At 39.7% G+C, this 21,751-nt stretch overlaps 3 protein-coding genes across 5 annotated transcripts; 2 read left to right on the top strand and 1 right to left on the bottom strand.

Annotated features, from left to right (window-relative positions):
* Positions 1-10,887: 10,887 nt before the first annotated feature.
* LOC122399299 (UDP-glucosyltransferase 2-like) lies at positions 10,888-12,997 on the top strand. Of its 2 annotated transcripts, none has more exons than XM_043399887.1 (5): positions 10,888-11,378; positions 11,517-11,884; positions 11,954-12,173; positions 12,348-12,567; positions 12,692-12,997. In XM_043399887.1, exons 1-5 carry the CDS (start codon positions 10,907-10,909, stop codon positions 12,987-12,989), a joined length of 1,578 nt encoding a protein of 525 aa, XP_043255822.1. In that variant the 5' UTR covers positions 10,888-10,906; the 3' UTR covers positions 12,990-12,997. The 2 variants fall into 2 exon arrangements, with proteins under 2 accessions (XP_043255822.1, XP_043255823.1); XM_043399888.1 differs by having other exon boundaries at positions 12,702-12,751.
* Positions 12,998-14,417: 1,420 nt separating this feature from the next.
* On the top strand, positions 14,418-16,520 carry LOC122399384 (UDP-glucosyltransferase 2-like). Its single transcript, XM_043400034.1, has 5 exons — positions 14,418-15,100; positions 15,162-15,532; positions 15,595-15,814; positions 15,882-16,098; positions 16,210-16,520. Exons 1-5 carry the CDS (start codon positions 14,620-14,622, stop codon positions 16,466-16,468), a joined length of 1,548 nt encoding a protein of 515 aa, XP_043255969.1. The 5' UTR covers positions 14,418-14,619; the 3' UTR covers positions 16,469-16,520.
* Positions 16,521-17,770: 1,250 nt separating this feature from the next.
* On the bottom strand, positions 17,771-21,528 carry LOC122399311 (myrosinase 1-like). 2 transcript variants are annotated; one of them, XM_043399905.1, is made up of 8 exons: positions 21,470-21,528; positions 21,165-21,280; positions 20,952-21,085; positions 20,118-20,794; positions 19,890-20,040; positions 19,456-19,697; positions 19,251-19,364; positions 17,771-18,341 (listed from the first exon to the last, which is right to left on the bottom strand). In XM_043399905.1, the coding sequence occupies exons 1-8, from the start codon at positions 21,517-21,519 to the stop codon at positions 18,215-18,217; spliced, it is 1,611 nt and encodes a 536-aa protein (XP_043255840.1). In that variant the 5' UTR covers positions 21,520-21,528; the 3' UTR covers positions 17,771-18,214. The 2 variants fall into 2 exon arrangements, with proteins under 2 accessions (XP_043255840.1, XP_043255842.1); XM_043399907.1 differs by having other exon boundaries at positions 17,771-18,338.
* Between the last annotated feature and the right edge of the window lie 223 nt (positions 21,529-21,751).

Genomic DNA, 21,751 nt, shown 5'->3' with positions numbered 1-21,751 from the left:
GACAACAATTATTTTTTAGATTACACGGTTTGGTCGAACAGCAAACCTGATCCAATACACCGCGCTTCGCCTCGAGAATTTCATATCTCGAAAATATTAACCTTTAACGTTTCAGTGATTCGCAGACGTGTAATGCATACGTTGCGCGAAAAGATTTCGAGAATATTTCGACGCGAAGTTATTAAGAATTTCTGCTTCGAACAGTATGCGTGACAGGGGATCGTTCTAGTCGCGAATAAAATGTCGTTCATGGGACGAGGGAATTTCAACTATCCGCTGAGTCACGAGCATAATTCTCCTGCTCTATTTAAAGGAAATAAGAAAAGAAGAAGAAGAAGAAGAAGGAGAAGAGGAACGGAAGCGTCAGAAGCGTCGACATAATCGAGCTGAAAACCGCGGCGGTCGCCGCAAGCCGACGCTAAGCGCTCTAGATGCTTGCTACGCCAGCTTCCATCGAGATAATCCGGTAATTTGAAAATCTTGGATGGAATGTAACTCCATGAAACGGCCCGACGCGACGTCTTGTCCGCGGTAAGATCCTCGTTCTTTCGACCTTTGTTTCTACCATCGTGGAATGCGATTCAAACTAATGAAAGGAGTCGCGTCAGAATCACCGTACGGACGAATATTAATCTTTCATTCGAATCCAATAAACGCTGGGGCTTTGGTTTCTGCGGAGATTTTAGTCAAATTTCTCATCCTATGAAATTTAAAAAATTTTGAACGTTTCAAATATTAGCAATGCTTTTAGAGAATGTGAAATACGGACAAATATGAGAAATTTTTATATGATAATTATTGAATTTAATTATGGTGTCTGTAAACAGTAAAATTGATAACTCATTTTTCCGAGCAATAGCGCGTTCTTTGAACGAGAGATGAAAAAGAATTGCAAGGGTTGGTAGAGAAATGCAATTAGTTTCAGGACGATAGCAGAGGATCATAAATCATCGTCCTTGAAATTCTATTTGTATGCATTTATTGCTTAATAAATTAAGGTTATGAAGTGCGCAATATTTTGTGAAACAACGTAATAGATACCGCGTATAATCAATTATTCTTAATATCAAAAGGGAATATTCTGCATAATATACTCTGGATATATTGCATAGGACCAGAGAAGAAATGATCAAATTGGCAGAGAAATCTCATCAACGTTTATTCTTATTTATTACGACCGTTTAAGCTACGGTTCCCTTTAAGCGGCAGGATGATATATTACGCAACTCTTCGAAAGGCAGCTATAAACGCTCGGAACCCGAAAGAAAATGTAAAGCACAATGTTTTCTAGAGGAAGGTTCACTTTAATGAGTTTTCATCAATCTTACGAAAGACAGGGAAACATCTCGAAAGATAAATATAAATAAAACGCGATTTCTTCATCAACGATATTATCGATATATCGGGAAGCATTGCAAAACAAGCTGCTGGCTCTTATCAAACTTTATCTTGAGGGCCGTGTTTTATTTCTCCTTATCTTGCCTCCTGGAAACCCGTTAAAGGATATCCATTAATCAGACTGTTCTTGCTCGTGCCAAGACCACGATTTTCCATAGTTTGTCAGCAGGAATCCTCAGAAACTGACGACGCTAGATTTCTCACCTTTATTAAACGTAATAATAACTTCTCCATTACGCTGTAAAGAATCAAATTATTATACGGGTTTCGTATTATTTGATTTGAAGTTCATACAGCGTTCCGAAAAAGTAGCTCTCGTGTCGTAAGCTACTAAATTCGTGTCCAGATAAGAGCCTATCCTCGGTTCTAATTAGATTACCGTACAGAGACGAAAGCTCAATGTGCAATTATCTTCTCAAATATCTGGATTAGTATCATAACTTGTTGCGAGCGAAACGTAAGATATACGCCGAACAAGTTTAAACCAGTACCACGAATGCCTAAATTACCGTGCTTCGTCAAGCAACAAGTTATGATTTAGAATGTCAAATTCCTTGGTGAAATCGATCGATACGATGCACGCAATATAGTGTAAGATAGACAGTGGCAGTTTTTGTCCATTTATTCGGAAACTTTTCGGTAAAGGTTTATATTCTATTTGTGTAATCGCGCTTCGAGAATGATCGTAGAAAAACGAAAGCAGATGGAACGAAGCGGTAAAAATTGCTCTGTACGGGCAGAAATAAGGGAGTGAAGTCCGCGGGAACGCATTCCCCGGTAAAACAGAGCGTAGCAATTTTTACGAGGAACGGCGCTCTTTATTAAAGCCGCTAAGTCCGTGTCGGTGTAATGAAATTAAAAGTAAACATTGCTTGCGATTTATCCCCCGCAAACGGTCCTCCCGTTTCAGTGTTCGCGTTTCCCCGGCACCGGAACTCGGCAGAGCCAACCGAACAGAAAAATTGCGCTGATCGAGCTCAGCGTACACGTACGTATGTATACACACGTCGAGGCTCGGATGTCGACGCACCAGCCGGGAAAACGACAGCCATTCTTCCGAAATAACGCGAGCCAACCCCCGTGGATATACATGTATTTCTCGCAGTCGGATTCGCAACCCTGACACGACGCGACGTCGAGAATCGTATCGAGCATCTGTATGTATGTATGTATAACGACACGTGTACGTCGATACTCGAGGCGCCGAATACATTAGGACGTCTGCCCTGCCAACAATCCCACTGCTATCGATTACATACGTCAAATCTCTGTACATACTTGGAATATTTCGCACCCCGTGCGATTTACCGGTCGCCTATCGCCGATATTCTCCAAGAAACTTCCCGTTCTCGATGCTGCAGACCCCCATTTTTACTTTTAGTTCAACGATTTTCTGATACTCAACACGTCTCTTATTTATTCTTGTTCGTTTACCTATACCAGACCACTGATACGCGAATATAAACATTAATGAAACGAGACGTACGGTAGACATGTATTGGGCGAATATACGTAAGAGGCCAGGCACAGGTAAAGTGATACCATTCTAATTCAACCACGATTCTAAGTAGAAGGAGGTTGACTTATGTGGACCGCGTTAATAAATACAGTAAGCTTTCGATTTAAGCGATTAATTCTATTTGAAGGTTTCCGCGTAAGACGAACCGTGTATGTAAGATGCATTACAAGGTGACAGCAAAATCAATCGAGAGTTGAAAATAATTTATCGCCATCCACGATCTGAACATTGTCGAGTGCTTGCAAGGAAAGTTCCACGATCGAAACACTCTAAAATTAAATTTTACACGATCAAGTACAATCTAATCATACAGCTATTTTATATTTTAGCTAAAAAGTGGTTCTAAAGAAATTATAGAAAATATAAAATGCTATACAGTTTCAGAAATGAAATTGACAATCATTATGACGCCTCGCGCATAGAAACTTCCCCGCTTGAACATAAACGCACCAGAGGATCGTTTCACTGAAACGTTTTCTCGCCGTTTTAATAACACCGACTTTACAGTTTGCGTTTAAAACTAAGCTAAGCACGAGACGCTATTCAGGCGATCCGTTAAACTGCAACCGTAAAGTTTCACTTCTCGAGGACCGTCGATTCGTCAGATTTATCGGCGTAGAAGTAGACTTTTAAATTCCTAGGAACGACAGCCTCTACGAGGTTCGGTGTTTCTTTTTTTCTAATTATACCAAGATGCAATAGAAAAGTTCCAGGATTTCCAAATTGCTTTTATTTCCACGTGACTCGCATTCGAAAGTTGAAATTTCTTTCTTCCTTGCTTTTCTTCGCTTTTCTTTATCCGTTTCTTCGTACACAGAGTGTTCGGCCACCACTCGAACAAATTTTAATGGGAGATTCTAGAGATTTTAGAGAATTCTAAAGAAGAATCGACAGGGCGTAGATGCCTAAATTTTTCGGAGAAAAAAAAAATTTTAAATCATTCTAAAAAAATTATTTTCGGCTGCGGGAGTCAATTACAAGCATTTTTAACGAACACACATACCCCCGAATTCCTACTCAGTTTCGAGAAAAAAATTCGAGTATGTGTTGAAATTTTTCGGTGAAATTAAAAAATTTCAAATCGTTCTGGAATAAACATTTTTAGTTGCAGGAGTCAATTAGAAGCATTTTTGGTCAATAGACGTACCCCCGAAATCCTACTCGGTTTCGAGAAAAAAATTCCTTACCGAAAATATAATTTGTGGCCAGAAATATCTGCCCGAATTTTCGTGCGAATATTTAAAACATCATAACTTCTGAACGAATTGGAGGATTTAAATTTTTCAAACTGCAAACGACGTATATTTTATGACTGACCATACATTGACATGTTTCACTGAAATTTCATACGTATGTTTAAAAAATCATAACTTCTGAACGGTTTGAAGGATTTTAATGTTTGAAAATGCAAACACAGCGTATTAATGGGGCTCTGGAGCCCCCAAAAAATGGACTGAAAATATACATTGAGTACAAGGTCCAGTTCTATACTTTGTCTGTGATGAGAACTACTGTTCGCAGATTGCCACTCTACGGGCGGAACATTAAACATTAATAACTTTTTAATGAAGTCTCAGTCTAGAAATTGATATTCTTGATCTTCGTCTTATTTTGACCTCTAGAATTGCCCGTTAAAATTTGTCCCAAGGGTGGTCGAACACCCTGTATACTGTCGCCGTTCTCGAATTTCTGGTTTCCATCTACCGTCGCAGTCCTAAACAATGTTGAGCCAAGTTTAGCAAATAGCTTGGCATCATGCGAATGCAGTTGAAAGCGCATATGCAGGTTTCGCTTCCAATGGCCCTCCGTGACAGTAACTCTGTTGAATGGAAACATAGTATCTACCCGGTGTATACTATAATCTTAACTTCTGATGGTGTTTTTCATTCTTATCCACTATCCACCTGGGCTATGTATCTTTTGTTACATTCAGTTTACATCCTACACACCTTTGTTTATTCGTCGTTACTGTGAATTTAGACGGTCGAGTTTTACTAGAAGAAACTGTTTAATTGTACAGATTTTGTAAAGTATATCTACTGTAATATACGATATTTTAAAGGTAGAGAAAGTTACGGTTAAAGCGTGGGACTTGATTTTATCCGATTCATTGAAAGTAGCTTCGCGCACGAACGGTAACGATTGAGTTATGAAATTGAACGATTCCTGGACACTCGACGGTAACGGTTCTATCGGTTCACAGCCCGCGATATTCGGCGTCGCAAAGGAGATAATAGAGAACAGTGAAACACACATTCCATTCTTTTGCGAGAAATCGAGGAAATAAATCGCGTAAGGAAATCAGGAGATACAGAAGTTCGATTCCACTCGAATGGCCTCATTTCTGGCAAGGATTCCGGAGATTTTATCGGGGAACTTAGTTCGTCCTGTTTCATGACGTACATCGTCGATAATTCCGACTATCGAACGTCACGGTAAAATGTGCGAACATCCGTCCTTTCCGCTTGCTAAGTGATTTGTATCACTTCGCGATTACTATGTTATTCGCATCGGTTTCTACTCAGCAACCGATTCGTATCTTTCTTCGATTACCAGACAACCTCCACCTTTTTCTGATTACAAAGTGATCCCGGTGATATGAATCTGAAAAGTAGTCATACAGATGAATTCGATAATCACAAACGAAATCATTCGAAGAGAACGAATTAATGATCCAATTAAATATATGCACCTGCAAATTGATCAAAGAAGAAAGTAGAAATAAAAGACTAAAAGGAAGAAAATGGAAGGGAAAGCAAAGGGATGAAAAAGGAATAGTTTCCATTGATTCCATTTATGCTCATTGAACAATTATTCGTACAATAGGAAAGAAGTTTGAATAATTCATTTTATTTACTCGAATTTATAACGGTACACGTTGTTAAATATACCTTGACGTTTGCTTTCAATTATAAATAATAATATTTAATTAATATTTTAATTAACTTCTTCATTATTTGCATTAACTACTACGTAATGTCGAAGTTGGTGCGTATTTTCATGATTATCAAGCGAACAGTTGATGGAACATTCGCTCTGTTCCATGTAAAATGAGATTCTGACACGATATCGACACGATTAACAATTAAACGCGAAGATTCGTTACGATCGAGGATTTGAAGCGACGAATTGAAATTACCATGGTACAATCTCCGGAATTGTCACGTCGAAACCCCTTAAAGCTTGATTGGATTCTGAGGAAACCGGCCCGGTGGGCATCACCGTATCTCTCGAGGTATCGATCTCAGCTCGTTTAAAGTGCTGTAAGTGGAATCTCGCGATTAGATACTATTTTTACCGACGGTCTACAAGATGATATTAACGGTAATTGCAAGAACAAGGCAAAAGGTACAGAATGTTGTTTTAATAATAGATAAAGTATAGAAACTCTGTGCAACAATTTATTTGTAACATGTATTCGATAAACAGTTATTCGGATAAACTGTTATTTGTTTGAACATATTAATTAACCTGATAAGGGAACCGTGTATTATTTAATTTTATCGAACAAATACAGTGGAGTTAATTAAATTTATTAATGCGACATTTAAATCACCTGGTTATATGACTCTCCATAGTTATAATATGTACAATAAAAATGTGAAACAATTAACGTTTGGAATACATCATTTTAATCGTGTTCCCATACTATAACTGAGAGAAGCATAAATAATTTGCGCTACTTTGGAGCTAAATCCTCAAAGGCTTTGAAAACTTCAAATTCTGCAAGAGTGACCGTACTATTTTGCTTTGAAAATCTTTCGAAATTACAGAAAACGTCACTTACTGGGAAAATAAGTTTTACTTTGGCGAGCTTTCAAGAATATTGAATAAACAATGAAAAATCTCCTTCGGAAACCCTAGACAATCAAGAATATTATCGTATTTGCCGTTGCGGTGAAGGGCAATATAATAAAAGGCAGCGGAAACTGATTCGACCGAGCGTCTCCCTCGAGAATCATCTCGTTTCTCTTCGATCATGTTGTCGTAGACCATATACGACTCTGTTCCTCCTTGTTATCCGGCATCCCTTCCCCGCGCCATTTTCAGAAATCTGCTCGACTCTCGCTACACACGGGCAAGACACTAAACTTATTTGACAGAGATCCCACATTGGGGTAGTTTTCCGCGATAAAAAGCTGCACTTTTGCCTCTCAAATCTTTTTATACTGCCATCAGTCTTTATGAGACGCGGAAGGATTGGTTCATTTCGGCTACATATCATGCATGGTTGCTAGATGTATCACGGTGTATCCAGGTCTGCGGATGAACGTATCACATTATACATTTAGAAAACAGTTAGCAAGACACGTTTGAAATATAAATTAAATATAAATAAAAATGGTATAAAACTGTAAGGCAACAGATTTCAAACATCACGGAAAATAGAGGAAATTTTATGGTCTTTCGGCTGTACGTTAAAAAATTCTCTACCCTGTGGCTTTCCATCGGCTAACTAGACATTTTTCTACGAGGGTATTTTAAACGAACAAAAAAAAAAAAATACGATTTCGTAGAATCGACAGCAGTTGGGTAACTTGGGATTATATTAATATAAATTGTGCCATTTTTTACGGGGGAAGATAACGTGACATCGAGGGCGAACGTTCTCGTCGTAGTTGATATTCAATGAAATTTTCCAACTAACGAGGTGTCAGGAGATCTGGCCCCTCATTCGATTTCACGAAGAACTCTTCTCATTCTTGGGCGAAATTCAATTTCGACTTGAATCTCAGAACCTGTCGCGGAACAAGTTAGGCTGCATTTAAACGGGGACGGGCAGCTAATTAAAAGCCCCCGAGATTTGCATTCCCCGATCAACTGAACATCTTTCCAATTTTTCCTCCAAGTAAATTCCAGGGAAGCGTTCCAGAGAAATTCTTTCTGATAGTTCGCTCGGACATACTTTCGCTGGAAAATGTCGAACGAATCCAATTCGAAGGCATTTTACGAAAATCTCGGCGTATCGCGTATGCGAGCTATTTCACAATTCCTAATTTTATTTAAATATTTTCAATGTTTGCGTTCCCGTGCAGTCTTCTCAGACCTTTCGCTTTAAATTGATCTCAAGTGATTTCCAGTTTAAAAATTTGTAAACGGTGCAAGGTAGAGAGTAGTGAAACGAACGGTAAATGCAGCAGGGTGTACTGGATTTAGGAGTTTATAAATTACTTTTCCTGCAAGTTTGACAAGACAAGTTTAACGCGTACGCGAGCCTCGTCGAAACATGTTATCTTAATTCGTGGAATGATCGCTCGATGTGGCTAGCAAAAATCGAACTGAAAATTCCCAGGTGAAGTTAATCGTAACGAGCGAGGAAGGAGAAGAGTAGAAGAAGAAGAAGATGACTCCTGCAGGCTGGTAAGTCGGAGGTGGATGGATTCTGTCGGGATTCAAGCTGATGCCATTCATCTTCGTCTCTTGAGTGAGCAACGAGCTAGCCTTGGCTCTCTGCTTCTCCGGGACACGCTCCTCTATCATGTTCACCAATACTTTGATCCCTTCGCTGTTTCAGCCGGCTTCTTGTGTACGGATGCACGCCCGGTTTCGACTTATTTTATCCTCAGCCCCCGTCGGCGCATCTCGCTCCAGTCTTTTCCTAAGGCCGCCGTTGCCTCTTTATCAACCGTTTTTGCGCGTGAAACTTTTATTTGATCAATGACGAGGCGAAGACTTTTTGGCGTTGCGCTACGCTGATAATTGAGTTGCGTAGTACTTGGCCACGGCTCTGCGCCGCGTCTACGAAATTGAGGGATTAATATTGCAACGGAAGATATCTCGTAAATTTTTTAACGCGACGATCCGGGACTCGGGTCTTCGCTGGGACTTGCTATCAGAACAGATTCTTCTTATACGGTGTGTTACGGGGTTCACTGGATACAGCAAAGAACCTGCAGAATCGCTAACGGCGTAAATGAAAATATTATGGAGAAAGTAAAAGACTTTTGAGCATTTTAAAATCGCTTTTTAGTTTTACTGGTTCATTCGAAGCTACGTAAACGTTTCAAGCGCATGTAATTCGGTGCTGTTCAGGAAATTGAAACTCGAAAAACTTGAAATACCAAAAATCAATATCCCATCAAACTTGTCAACAAGATAACGAGAATTTCATACATAAAATGTAAAACGAGGAATGGTCGTAACGTTCGCAACAGTAACGATACCCCCGACCAGAAGAAGAGCAATGCGAATTAAACTGTCAAGAACGCGTTGATATGTTGCGATTTTCCACCTCTCGGAACAAGTTGTTGCGCTTTCTGACGAAAGTCTTCCGCTGACTGAAGGAAAACACACATTCGAATAGGTTGAATCAATTGTAACCCGGTACCTTGGGGCTTCGTGGTACTTTTCTCCCAACGTAAACGAGATTCTTTTCCATGGGAAAGCCATTAATCACGCGCGTCTACGCCGAAGTGATACATTCCAGCGGGTGGATTGGTTGGAATGGTTCGCTAGGAGTTTTCACTCAATCTCATTTGCCAGAGCAGCCGAGCATAACCCGTGACTCTAAACACTTTTTCAACCCGATTCTGCTCCTTGGGATCTAACTTCTGGAAGCCTCCTCGACTACCGGTACTTACAGAGCTTTCGAGCCTCGTTCCTTTTTCTCACACTTTTTACACCCCTCCCTTGTCACGCTTCCCATCCTGATAACCCCCGTGCCATCGATTTTCGTTCCGTTAATCCGCTCGTCTTTCCATCGTCATCCCATCGAGCTGTCTCTATCGGTCGTTCGCGAGGCGATCTCCTCGATAAGACCCACGAGGATCAAAACCATCGCTACGAATTAGTTACGACGTTGCAAGTAATCATTTCTCTAATCACCCGCTGGCTATTAACATCAAATAAACGAAATAAGTATCTCGTGTATCGATTTGTTTGTCTAGAGTTTCAATGTTGTATCGATCGAACGCATTATATTATACATATGCCGGTGACTGGTACAAAGTCGCAACATTCCTTTCGGAATTGTATTTATTTGAAACTATCGAAACTGTCTCGTACATGTTGATGAGCCCGCGGGCAAACGACGCGTCGCGTGTGCGTGGGATCGCGAAACCCCTTTCTACCCTCCGTTCTCTCGCCCGTTTTCGCGAAACCGTGCACCGAATTGAAAGGTACACGGACGGAACACGCCGTAATGGAGTAGTCGAATTATCGCACAGCCGAGCTGCGAATGGCTTTCCAATCCGGGAGCGGATCCGTGCGCAGATTTCCTGCGCAATTTTAAGCGGCAAATGAATTCGAAAAGGCTGCGCACCGGAATACCGGTTCGCACGAAACGACCAAATTCCTTCTGATGTTCGTGAAAACTGCTCCAACTTTTTCTCCGTCCTTTTCGAAATATCCTCCCTTTCGCCGAGGCCATTTCACTCGCGGCGTGAAATTAAATTTCCCGTCCGTTCGACGATATTAGCGTCTGCCAAAAAATCGATTTCGAGCAGTCGAGCTTGCGTGTAAGGCCAACGAAATTCTGCCTCTTGGATTTATTTTTTTTATCACCGAATGAAATTCCTATCCAATGGTAAATATGTATACATATGTGTAACAGTAGTAATGAGACAGCTTTCAGTTGCGCAAGAAGTCAACGTAAATGAATAAACTGTTATAATAAAAACAGAGCATTACTTGATCACCCGGATTCCAACAAAATAAAAGATGTACAACCGAGTTATTCATTATGTAAATGATGTAGCATTGTAATGGACTGAAAATATTCTATTGATATGCTTTTGATATTAATATTTCTGAAAAAATTTAACTTCTATATTCTCCTGTTACGAATTCCTGTTTCTTTTTTCTGTGGATCGATGACTGAAAAATTTATTTTGTCTCTATATTACTTCTGACAATCAACAATATGTATGCACATAGTAATTTAGGCGATAACGCCCACAGCTTGGTAATCATATCGGTAATGCAATTGCAATCTCTTATTTTAGTAGTTTTATGATCGACTTTAGTGACGGTTCGTTTCGTCGTATCAATATGAAGTTCGTCATAATCTCGATTTTGTGTATTTTTTGTATCCTTAAACGTTTTGAATGCGCTAGAATTCTGGTAGTTATCGCGACGCCATCCTACAGTCATCAAATCACGTATAACCGATTATTTCTGGAACTGAACAAACGTGGCCACGAGATTGTATTCATCACCACGAATTACATTCGCGATTTGGATGTGACGAATATTACTCAGATCAATATTGAAAAGAGTTACGAGTTGATGAAAGATCTAGACTTTATTCGTTACCGTTACGAAGGGATATCATGGCTAACATTTCTAGAAACAAACATACGGGTGCTGGGTGATGGTTTTTTAAAAAACACGTTTGAACATCCAATGGCAAAAGAGTTGTACTCGCCCAATAGCAACGCGACGTTCGACGTGGTTATGACAGAGATGCTTTTCACGCCTGGTGCTTGTGCACTCGCTCATCGATTTAACGCGCCTCTTATAGGTATTAAACTTGAGTTTAGATTTTTGTACGATCCTTACCAAAGTTTGTTAGTCGTTTTAATACGTCTGTCTACTTTAAAATTCTAAAACATCGTCGTTCGATGGTGTCTTTAGTTTGGTATTCTTTATCTGACCGTAGGGTTGAGCTCCTTCGGATTACCCGCTTTTCAAGAGTACATCTTAGGTGGGCTTGTGTTGCCTTCTCACGAATCTACATGGGAAAACGTCTATACCGGAACGGATCCAACATTCTGGGACAGAGTGAAAAATTTCGTGGGCTTATGGCGTCACTTGTACATCTGTTACCAGGAGACAATTTCTCGTCAGCATTCGATGGTCGAGAAATACTTCGGCAAAAGCATACCACCTTTGATCGAAATAATAAGAAACATCACCCTCGTGTTCATCAACAACGATGAATTTGTTTCGCCCGCTCGATTGAAATCACAGAACCACATCACGTTCTCCACGTTACAGATTTCGGAGAACCCGACACCCCTGCCGAAGGTATATTCCATCTAGCAACTATAAAGATATTATTCTGTACATCTCGATAATTGTTTATTCTGATCGCAGGATTTAAAACATTTCGTGGACAACGCGAAAAATGGTTTCATTTACTTCAACCTCGGCACCAATGTACGGTCCGCGTCTCTACCTAACGAAACTATACGAATTTTCCGCGATGTGTTCGCCAAGTTGCCATACAGAGTGGTATGGAAGTTCGAAATGGAATTCCCGGAGAAGCCAGATAATGTCTTCGCCGCGCCTTGGTTTCCTCAACAAACTATTCTTGGTACAATAAAGATGGGATGTCTATTGCTTTCTTCACATTCTATTATACATACATATACCTACATTTATCAATACTTTTATTTTATTCTAGCGACTTGCGCGCATATACTATTTGTTACACGCGTGAGTTAAATTACATTTCATTTCCAACAGCATTAATAATTTTGTTGCACAGCACACCCGAACATCAAGCTCTTCGTCTACCAAGGAGGTATACAAAGTACCGAGGAAACTATACATTTTGCAGTACCTGTGTTAGGGTTTCCGGTGATGGCGGACCAGGACTATCAAGTGAGAAGAATGGTAAAACTCGGTGTTGGAAAATGTTTAGAGATCACTACTGTGGATAGTAATGAGTTCGAAAGCGCCATTCGAGAGATCATAAGTAACAAAGAGTAAGTATATGTTATTCTTGAACAGAAAATGGCTGAAGAAATGCAATACGCTGCTTTTCTTATTATTGGCATCTGCTATATGTATATTTGTTTTTTCGTGGCAATTTTGCTGTGACTATCCTAGGTACAAACAGAACATGTTGAAACTCCGAGATCTCACTAAAGACACGCCATACGATTACGCGAAATACCTTGCTTGGTGGACAGAATTTGTGATTCGTTACAAAGGGGCTCCGCATCTTCGTTCCACCGTGATCAGTCAACCTTGGTACCAACGGAACGACATGGACATTGTGATATCTTTCACGATATTAACCTACATATTAGTTTCATATACATTCAGACTTATCATTAAATTAATTTTGCGTACTTGTAAACAAAGACGAATTAATTCTGTACATCTGAAGCAGAAAACAAGTTAATCACTTGACGACAGATCAAAGAGTGTACGATTAATTTACGTCAGTGAAATAGTTATGTGTATATTGATTTGTAATATACTAACCAGAATGTAATGATTTCTTCAACAATACGTACGTGTATTCTATGTATAAAATGTAATATGAAAGTATAAAAAAAACAATGTTTTCACTTAAGCAAATGTGCCCAACAACTAAATGGAATAATCTCAGAAATAAAATGTCTGTGGCTCAAAGTGTACTTTGAATGCAAAGTGTTCAATTTCATTTACTCTTCAAGTTGAGCGATTGATAGGAAGGTTCCGTTACCTGTCAACATTTTCTAGAAAAGTCCTTTCATAAATTTTCTTCAAAAAAATTCTATTGTCGTAATCTAGTTTCATTTTATGTTTTCACTTGCACAACTTTGCAGTACATGATTGGAAATTGGAAAATACTCGTTCGTTGGTCTGAAGGTAAATGCTCGAGACTTATTTTCTAAAAGATCGATGATTTCAATTATTTTTCAAGATAGTACGATACTTATTACTTCCAAATGCATATGCTAATCGATAAGACTCCGATAACGTTCTGAGGAAAATATAGAAACCAAAATGTTCATTTTCTAGTAAAATTCAATACCGTATCCCATCGGTCTCAACTACCAACAGTCGAATGTAAAGTAGATGAAAATTCTCTCAACGTTGCTGTATCTCAATCACTCTGTTCGTTAAGTATTCTTGTACGTTGAAAGTCTTTCCGTGTTGGCTGGTAAAGCCAAGCCAACTGGTCTCCATGCCCAGAAAGGAACGGTTTCCCGTCATGTCCGTTCTCTCTGTTTTTAAAATAAAGAATAGGCAAAGTGGAGAAATAAGAAACAGCTACGCATTCGAATCTTCCTATCATCGATCCTGACCACTATTGGCATGTGGAAGTATTTCGAAATTGTGACTTTAACGAAGAATAAGTTGGAAAATTCATCACACAACAGTCATAATCTATGTATCTAAGAAATAAATCAACCCTCTAATCGATCCAGGTGCCATGTATTCTGAAATTTTGAAAGCTTTAACATATAATATAATATATGCTCGAATAGTTTTGCATAATTCAACAATTCAATGTGCATTATGGTTACCATTTGAAACGTGCATGCCAAACAAATTTCTATCGATACGTATGCATGTATAAATGTTATCGTTACGCGATACCTAGGTTCCAATGTTCATTACGAATTTCAAAGGTATACGGCAAATAAATTTTACATTTGCCTTTGAAATACTAATAAAACGTCTGTTCGCATAGCAATTTTCCTATCGTTTTTTCAAATGCAATAAATTGTTTTGTAGTTAATTTTTACAGAATTGTCCCTCCTTAAATGTCACATATATCTAAATATATTGACGGTCTCATTCATTAATCATTTTATGATAATCGCGTGAATTTTAACGAGGTCAACATCGTACAGAAATAGATTTGAAATTCTACATTTATAATAAGTAATTAGAATGTAAAAAAAAATTGGAAATCTTTCGTCGATAACGATTGTATCAGTCATTCTCTCTACAGTTTACTGTTAACGTAAAGACAAATCGTTCATACCTTCGGTAGTTTCGTTGATAATTTTAATAACGGTTCTTTTTAACGCCGCATCATGAAGTTCGTTAACGTGACTATACCGATGATCGTATATGGCCTGTGTTTCGTGACGAAGCTCGAATGTACAAGGATCCTAGTGATAATTCCGACGCCCTTCTATAGTCATCACATCCCGTACACAAAATTATGGTTGGAATTGAACAGACGTGGTCATGAAATTGTGCTCGCCACTACGAATCCTATACCCATCTTAAACGTGACGAACATAACCCAGATCCATATCAAAGACTCTTACGGTTACATAAAAGATAACGATTACGTTCGTCAACGATTCGAAGGGGTGCCTTGGTTAAAGTTTATTCACGAAAACGCATGCAAATTTAGCGAGATATTTGTAGAGGCCGTATTCACTAATCAACAGATGAAAGAGCTATACGATCCTTGCAGTAACGCAACTTTCGATGTGGTTATAGTGGAACTATTTACCGTTTCATCGCTATTAGCATTCGCCCACAGATTTAATGCTCCTCTAATAGGTATTCCTTGCTGTTACACTATCACCTCTCGTTCGAGTCAGTATGCTTTACGTTATCGTAGGTTTGAGCTCATTGTCGTTATCTTCCATCGAGGAGCACGCACTAGGTGGACTTATACTGCCTTCGCATGAATCCACCTGGGAAAACGGAAGGAACACAGGATCAAACTTATCATTCTGGAAAAGAATACAAAACTTTTACACTTTGTGGCGCTTCATATACGTAATTTATCGTGACTTGTTCCCCTATCAACAGATGATCGCTGAAAAGTATTTCGGAGCCAATATACCGCCTCTGATAAACATAATGAAGAACATCAGCGTTATATTTGTCAATCATGACCAAGTTCTAACGCCTGCCAAGCTAAAACTTCCGAATTTGCTAACATTCACTTCGTTCCACATTTCTAACAAGACTGTTCCACTACCAAAGGTATATTCCAGCATCCTTCGTCGGATAAACTTGTACAATTATGCCGATACTTTTGGTCGCAGGACATGAAACGTTTCGTAGAAGGCGCAAAAAATGGCTTTATCTACTTCAACCTTGGTACCAATGCACTAAGCTCGTCTATGCCTAACGAAACTATAGAAATGTTTTTGGATGTATTCGCCAAGTTGCCGTACACAATCTTGTGGAAAATAGAGAAGGAACTTCCAGGAAAAGCTGACAATATTTTTACCGCAACATGGTTCCCTCAACAAACTATTCTCGGTACAGCTGTAGCTTTTATCGGATGTTTACGATCTGTGATTGTCAATGAATGTCTGTTCTGATACAGCGCAACCAAATATCAAGCTGTTTATGTACCAAGGAGGCGTCCAAAGCAGTCAAGAGGCTGTTCATTTCGCGGTACCTTTACTAGGGTTCCCAGTGTTAGGGGATCAAGACTATCAAGTGCAGAGGATGGAAGCCCTTGGTGTTGGGAAATATTTAGAACTTGTGACTTTGACGAAGAATGAATTGGAATCTGCTATTCAGGATATCATAACGAACAAAAATTAAGTACTATAACAGTATTAAATGCTATACGATACAGGCAACAAAATGAACTTTTATAAATACGAATGATAGAAGTTCTCTCTTACGATGATTTTGTTTGTTTTTTTCAGGTACAAAGAAAGAATGCTTGAAATCCGAAGTTTCGTTCAGGATCAGCCCTACGATTTGGTGAAGCACCTTGCTTGGTGGACGGAATTTGTGATCCGTCACAAAGGCGCTAAGCACCTTCATACAGACTTGGTTTGGGTACCTTGGTATCAACGATTTGACATGGACATTGTGATATTTTTAACAATCGTTACGTGCATAGCGGTTTCAAATGCACTCGGTTTAATCATAAAATTTCTCGCGTACTTACGCATATAAGCAACGATAAGCAGAAAACGAGTCGACCAGTTAACGTTAGATCGATATATTAAAAATTAATTTCAATTTATATATTTTAAGCAATGTTTCGATATCGTTTCATTGCAGCCAAAGTATTTAAATTTGGCTCTGCTAGTCTTCGGCCTGTTCGAAAATGTAAACTACTGATACGATAGAGTGTGAATTTCGACAAGAAGGAGCATTTAATTTCCACTATCACCGGTCGCTTTAACATTTCCCGATACTTCCCAGTCCTCTGGTCTCAGCCAGGTCACAATCGGACGGAATCAAAACCCTTTTCATCGCGACGTACCGAGAAGATTATCAGAAAACGATAGAGGAGGAGATTTCCTTTTCTCCAAGTGCTTTCTTTCAGTTCTCGGAGCTGATGCTACAGGGAGTTTCTTTGTTTCTCAGCTTGATAACGCGCCATCTCCCTTTGCCTCCTTCATTCCCGACGGTTTCAAGCTCCTTTCGATCCGGCAAAGGCAAACGCCTTTAAGAATCACGATGTTATAGAACGATAGTGACGCGAAGCTGTTTGTCAGAAACGCGTCGAACCCGGCTCGAGTAACGGGGGACAGAAAAGCCGAGGGAAAAGAAGATGGGGGCGAGGAAGGGAAGATACAATCTGCCCCGCCATTGTTTCATATGATTTGCCGGCAGTTATTGTTTCGTACATCGTCACCGCGAACTTTTACAATTACACCGTCGACGTCTCGAGGATTTTCCGCTCTTTCTTTCTGTTCTCCGACGTTCTTCGGTTTCTGATGCACACTTTACCGAGCTTTTCATACCGGCACAAAGGACTGTCTTTCCATGTGGATGCTGTCTCTTCGCGTTTATCGAATCGCCGATTATTACGGGCTCGTGAGATAACGAGGGGAGAACGATTCTTACGGAAAAGACTTCTCACGGTGCTTTACACTTTAAAGAGAATAATAAATTCCGAATTTCTATGGAACCGCAGAACTCTGTAACGCGGCGTTTTCGTACACGTAATGCGACACTTTGGAGGGGAGAAAGAGAATTTTATCGTATATCTAAAAAACAAAGGAATAACTCACCTTCGTGTAATGTGTGTGAGGAAAGAAGTTCGTAACACCATGAGCAAACCATACAATCGTAATATTTACCTGACGTAAATCTTATTTCGGTTAACTATCCTCTTATTTGGATAACAACCGAATACAGTAGAACTGGTATAATAACATTAAACACGGAAGTCTAGATTAGTAGTATCTAAATAACGCGTTAAATATCTTACTTCCGTGTTAGAGAACGTCGAGGCGATAAGAAAGATAAAAGTGACGTAACTTTATTTGCCGAGCAAAGCATTCCTTCGAGAGACAGTTACGCGATATCAAAGACAAGTAAAAAATCCAGTCTGCAAACGTTACAAAAGAGATTAACGAGCGTATACGGGAAATATTTAATGCGACAATCTCTTTTCATCCCTTGCGCCTACCATTCATCGTGACGTACTTTCTTTCCCCGTAATTCCCCTTTATTTTCGTCCGTCCGTCCGTCCATGTCGTCCTCGTTCCTGCGCCTCGTGTCATTCGAAGCGTTTACTCGTTCCTTCCACCAGCACCGGTAATAAAATTAACCGGATATAGCGTCACTTCCTCGGGCCGGTGTCCCCCCAATTTACTCAGCTCTGGTGGATGGCTAATCCCTCGCATGGGATTCCAAAGCACGGATTTCCGGACTCTCTGCATATATTATACACACGTAATATTTACTCTAGGGAACAAGGATTCTTGAATATCTCCAGACCGCCTTTAGGCCTCGCTGATTTTCATTCCAAGCGACGCTCCGCGCCATTCTGCGACCAATTAGGGCTGTGGACGCACTCCTCTGTGTAAATCTGCTGTTAAAAGTATGCAAATATTGATATTTCTTCACGGAATATCCGAAAAAGAATACCATAGATTAATGAAAGAAGTGGTGTCGCAGTATTTTATGTAAAATAGGAACGACGTAACGTTTTCTTTTCTAAAATCGAATTGAACGAACTTGGAATGATTTGAAATTTTGTTAATTCGTACGAAGCACGGCATTTCTCGGTTAGACTATCGACGAATGAAACGTATCTTCCCTATAAATGATCGTGCCGTTCGAGAAGAGGCGTATACACCGCCGCGACGCGCCACGCCGCGCCGTCGCGTATCTGTATTCGATTGTTTCGTACGTTTTCGAGAGCATCCCCCGAAGCTACACGCACAATGCCTCCAGATAATTACAGGAGATTCTGCTCGCCAAAGCACTTCTTTTTCTGCTGTCTGCCGACTGCATAGGAAGCTGTACAAACGAGATAGGCACTCGGGCATTTACAACTCCAACCCCGCCCCTTATCTCTATCCCTTCGTACCTAACGCCTTATCTCACCCTCGGCCAATTCGATCTTCCAATACGGATGGGGTTAAAACGTGGAACGGTTGAACGCCCAACGAATGAACTCTCGTAAAATCGTTGGACGTGTTTTCCGTTTAAAAACGAACGAAAATCGGAAGAATTACGCTAAACGCTATTAACGCCGATAACAGGTATCGTTGACCGAATAAAATAACGTTTAAATAAATTATTACGATATATCGTTTTCGTTCCTCGGTTAATTTCTACATTATTCATTGACGATGAATACAAAATTTATATAAAAATGATGGATAATACTAGAGAGAAAATTACTGTTCTACGATTTTCTTTTTCTGAAAGGCGATACGTACATATATGTATACATACATCCGAGTCCTGCCAATGATCAAACACAATGACTTACTTATGGATTACGCTCTTATTGGTTGCAACCTGCTGCCACCAGGTAGCAGACTCCTTCAGGGTCCGTTTTCTATTTGGATCGTTGATATCGACGTACACGATGCCGAAATGTTCGCTACAAATTCAAATATTACGCCAACATATTACGTTATAAGATACTGGTATAGTGTTAAATTATAGTGATTTATAGGAACGTAGAGTCATACCTGTACCCCCGTTCCCACTCAAAATTATCGAGGAGAGACCATAGATAGTATCCTCGCACGTTTACGCCATCAACATGTATGGCCAGAAGCATCTGTTTCAAATATTCGCGATAGTAATCGACTCTATCGGTGTCGTTGAGGGTTCCCAAGTCCGAGAAACCATTTTCGGTGATGTACATTGGTGGATTTCCATATTTTGATGACAACTGACGAAGAACGTATCGGAAACCTCGTGGTACAACCTACCATACATAATAAAAGCATTAATAACCTTAATTATCGAAGTATAATCGCTAAATACGATCGATCCATTTTAATTTATACATGGTTTTTCATACAACTGCCATCTTCTATGAAATTCTTTCTTGAATCTTTGAACAAATTGATAATTAAATGTTCGATGACAGAAGCAAAGCAATTATTGTAATATTTACTTTCAACCACGCGGAGGCTGAGGATTTCCAAGAATCGTCCACGGATAATTTTACACCCTGATCGTTGTCATGGGAAGGTACCTTCCCCCTCTCTCCAGGTTCAACTAGTTTCGAAGTATAGTGATTTACCGCCATAAAATCGGAAGTTCCCCTATCGTAAGAAAACATAACAATGTTCGATTTAATACGATCTCGGTAAATTCTCCACTTGTTATGATTGCGCATTACCGTATGTACTCTATCCACTCGGGCTCAAACTCCGGTAAACGAGATTTAGCGTAACCTTGCTGCTTGCTCTTGGCGGCTACCATGTTCTTCATAATTTCTGGATAATCGCCTTTCTCCGAATAAATCGGATGCAAGGTCCAGCCACAGTTGAACAGAAAAGCGATCTCCGCCGACACTGCGTCCTCCGGAATTTTAGGCATGTAGGCATGCGAGTTGATCATGAATCCGACTTGACCCTTGTACGTCGGTTTAAACTCTCTCTCGTAAATTCTGTAAGCCCTCGCGTGAGCTTTCAATGCGTTGTGAACGCAAAGATACTCGCCGAAACCGTGCAGTTTTTTCCCGGGAGCATGGAACCCGTAAGAATAACCATTCTTGCATAAAGCACCGATCTCGTTTATCGTGATGAACCGTTTCACCTTTGCACCGTACTCTCTGTACACAACCCTGGCGAAATCGCCGAACCAGTCGACCATTTCCGGATTCAACCAGCCGTTCGCGTCTTCCAAAACTTGAGGATGATCCCAGTGACATAACGTCAACAGTGGCTCGATACCGTTTGCCAATAGCTCGTCGATGAGATTGTGGTAATAATTAACGCCATCTTGACTAACATTATTCGCGAATCCTGTCGGTAATATTCTGGGCCAACTCACGGAGAATCTGTACGACGTGAACTGTTGGCAAACAATATATGTAGACATGTTTCGATTCCTCTAGCATTATTCTAATCGAATTAACAATATGTATTCGCAAACACGCATTCCATACATGGATAACAACTGTTACCGCTGTGTCCAGAAACAATATTATTCCGTAAAAAAATTTATTTACCCCGAGTCTCTTTAGTATATTTACGTCTTCCTTGTATTTATGATACGAGTCCGCAGCGACGTCGCCAGTTTCATCGTTAATAATACGACCATCGTTGTAATGACTGAATCGATCCCAAACGCTTTCTCCTTTATCTACATTTTTTAAGTAGAAGGAAAATGATTAGAAAAGTTTACAATACCAAGACAGGACATTTGAATTTGACCGACCTACCACTCACGTTCCAAGCTCCTTCGATTTGGTATGCGGCTGTCGAAGCTCCCAGGAGAAAATTTGCTGGAAACGTTAGATATTTATCATCCTTCTCTACACTATTGCCATTTGCAGTGCTGCAAAGAACACGTTTACGGATAGGTAAGCATTGCGCGAAAAAGCTTTCTAATTAAAATCGAAATCGTTTATCAAAGTTAGATATCACCGAAGAAGTTTTCTACTCGTTTCATCAAATTAAAGAAATTTGTTAAAACTTTGACACGTAAATACTTTTTTATTCGATCAATTAGAAACTAAGTACTCACATCACGAGAAAGAGAAGGATGCTCGATGTGAACGATAGCGTGACGAACATGTTGACTGAGGAACTGTGAAAATAGTTACGATCGTTGGAGTTATTTATATATTTCTGATCCATATGTTATCAAATCAGTTGATAATACAGTTTGAAAGATGTCTCTTATTAACATGATATCTAATCGCGTATAATTTTTTGTAACCATGATTAATTTACAAATACTTCCGCAATTCGAACGGACGTATCATTTACCGCCATTTATTCGTGAAATAGTCAAAACTGCGTTCCG

The sequence above is a fragment of the Colletes gigas genome, unplaced genomic scaffold (genome assembly GCF_013123115.1).
Source record: "Colletes gigas isolate AHSC1104 unplaced genomic scaffold, ASM1312311v1 Colletes_gigas_Sc00013, whole genome shotgun sequence".
Lineage (NCBI taxonomy): Eukaryota > Metazoa > Arthropoda > Insecta > Hymenoptera > Colletidae > Colletes > Colletes gigas.
The sequence above is the reverse complement of the archived record's forward strand: the minus strand, read 5'-3'. Positions and strand labels throughout refer to the sequence as shown.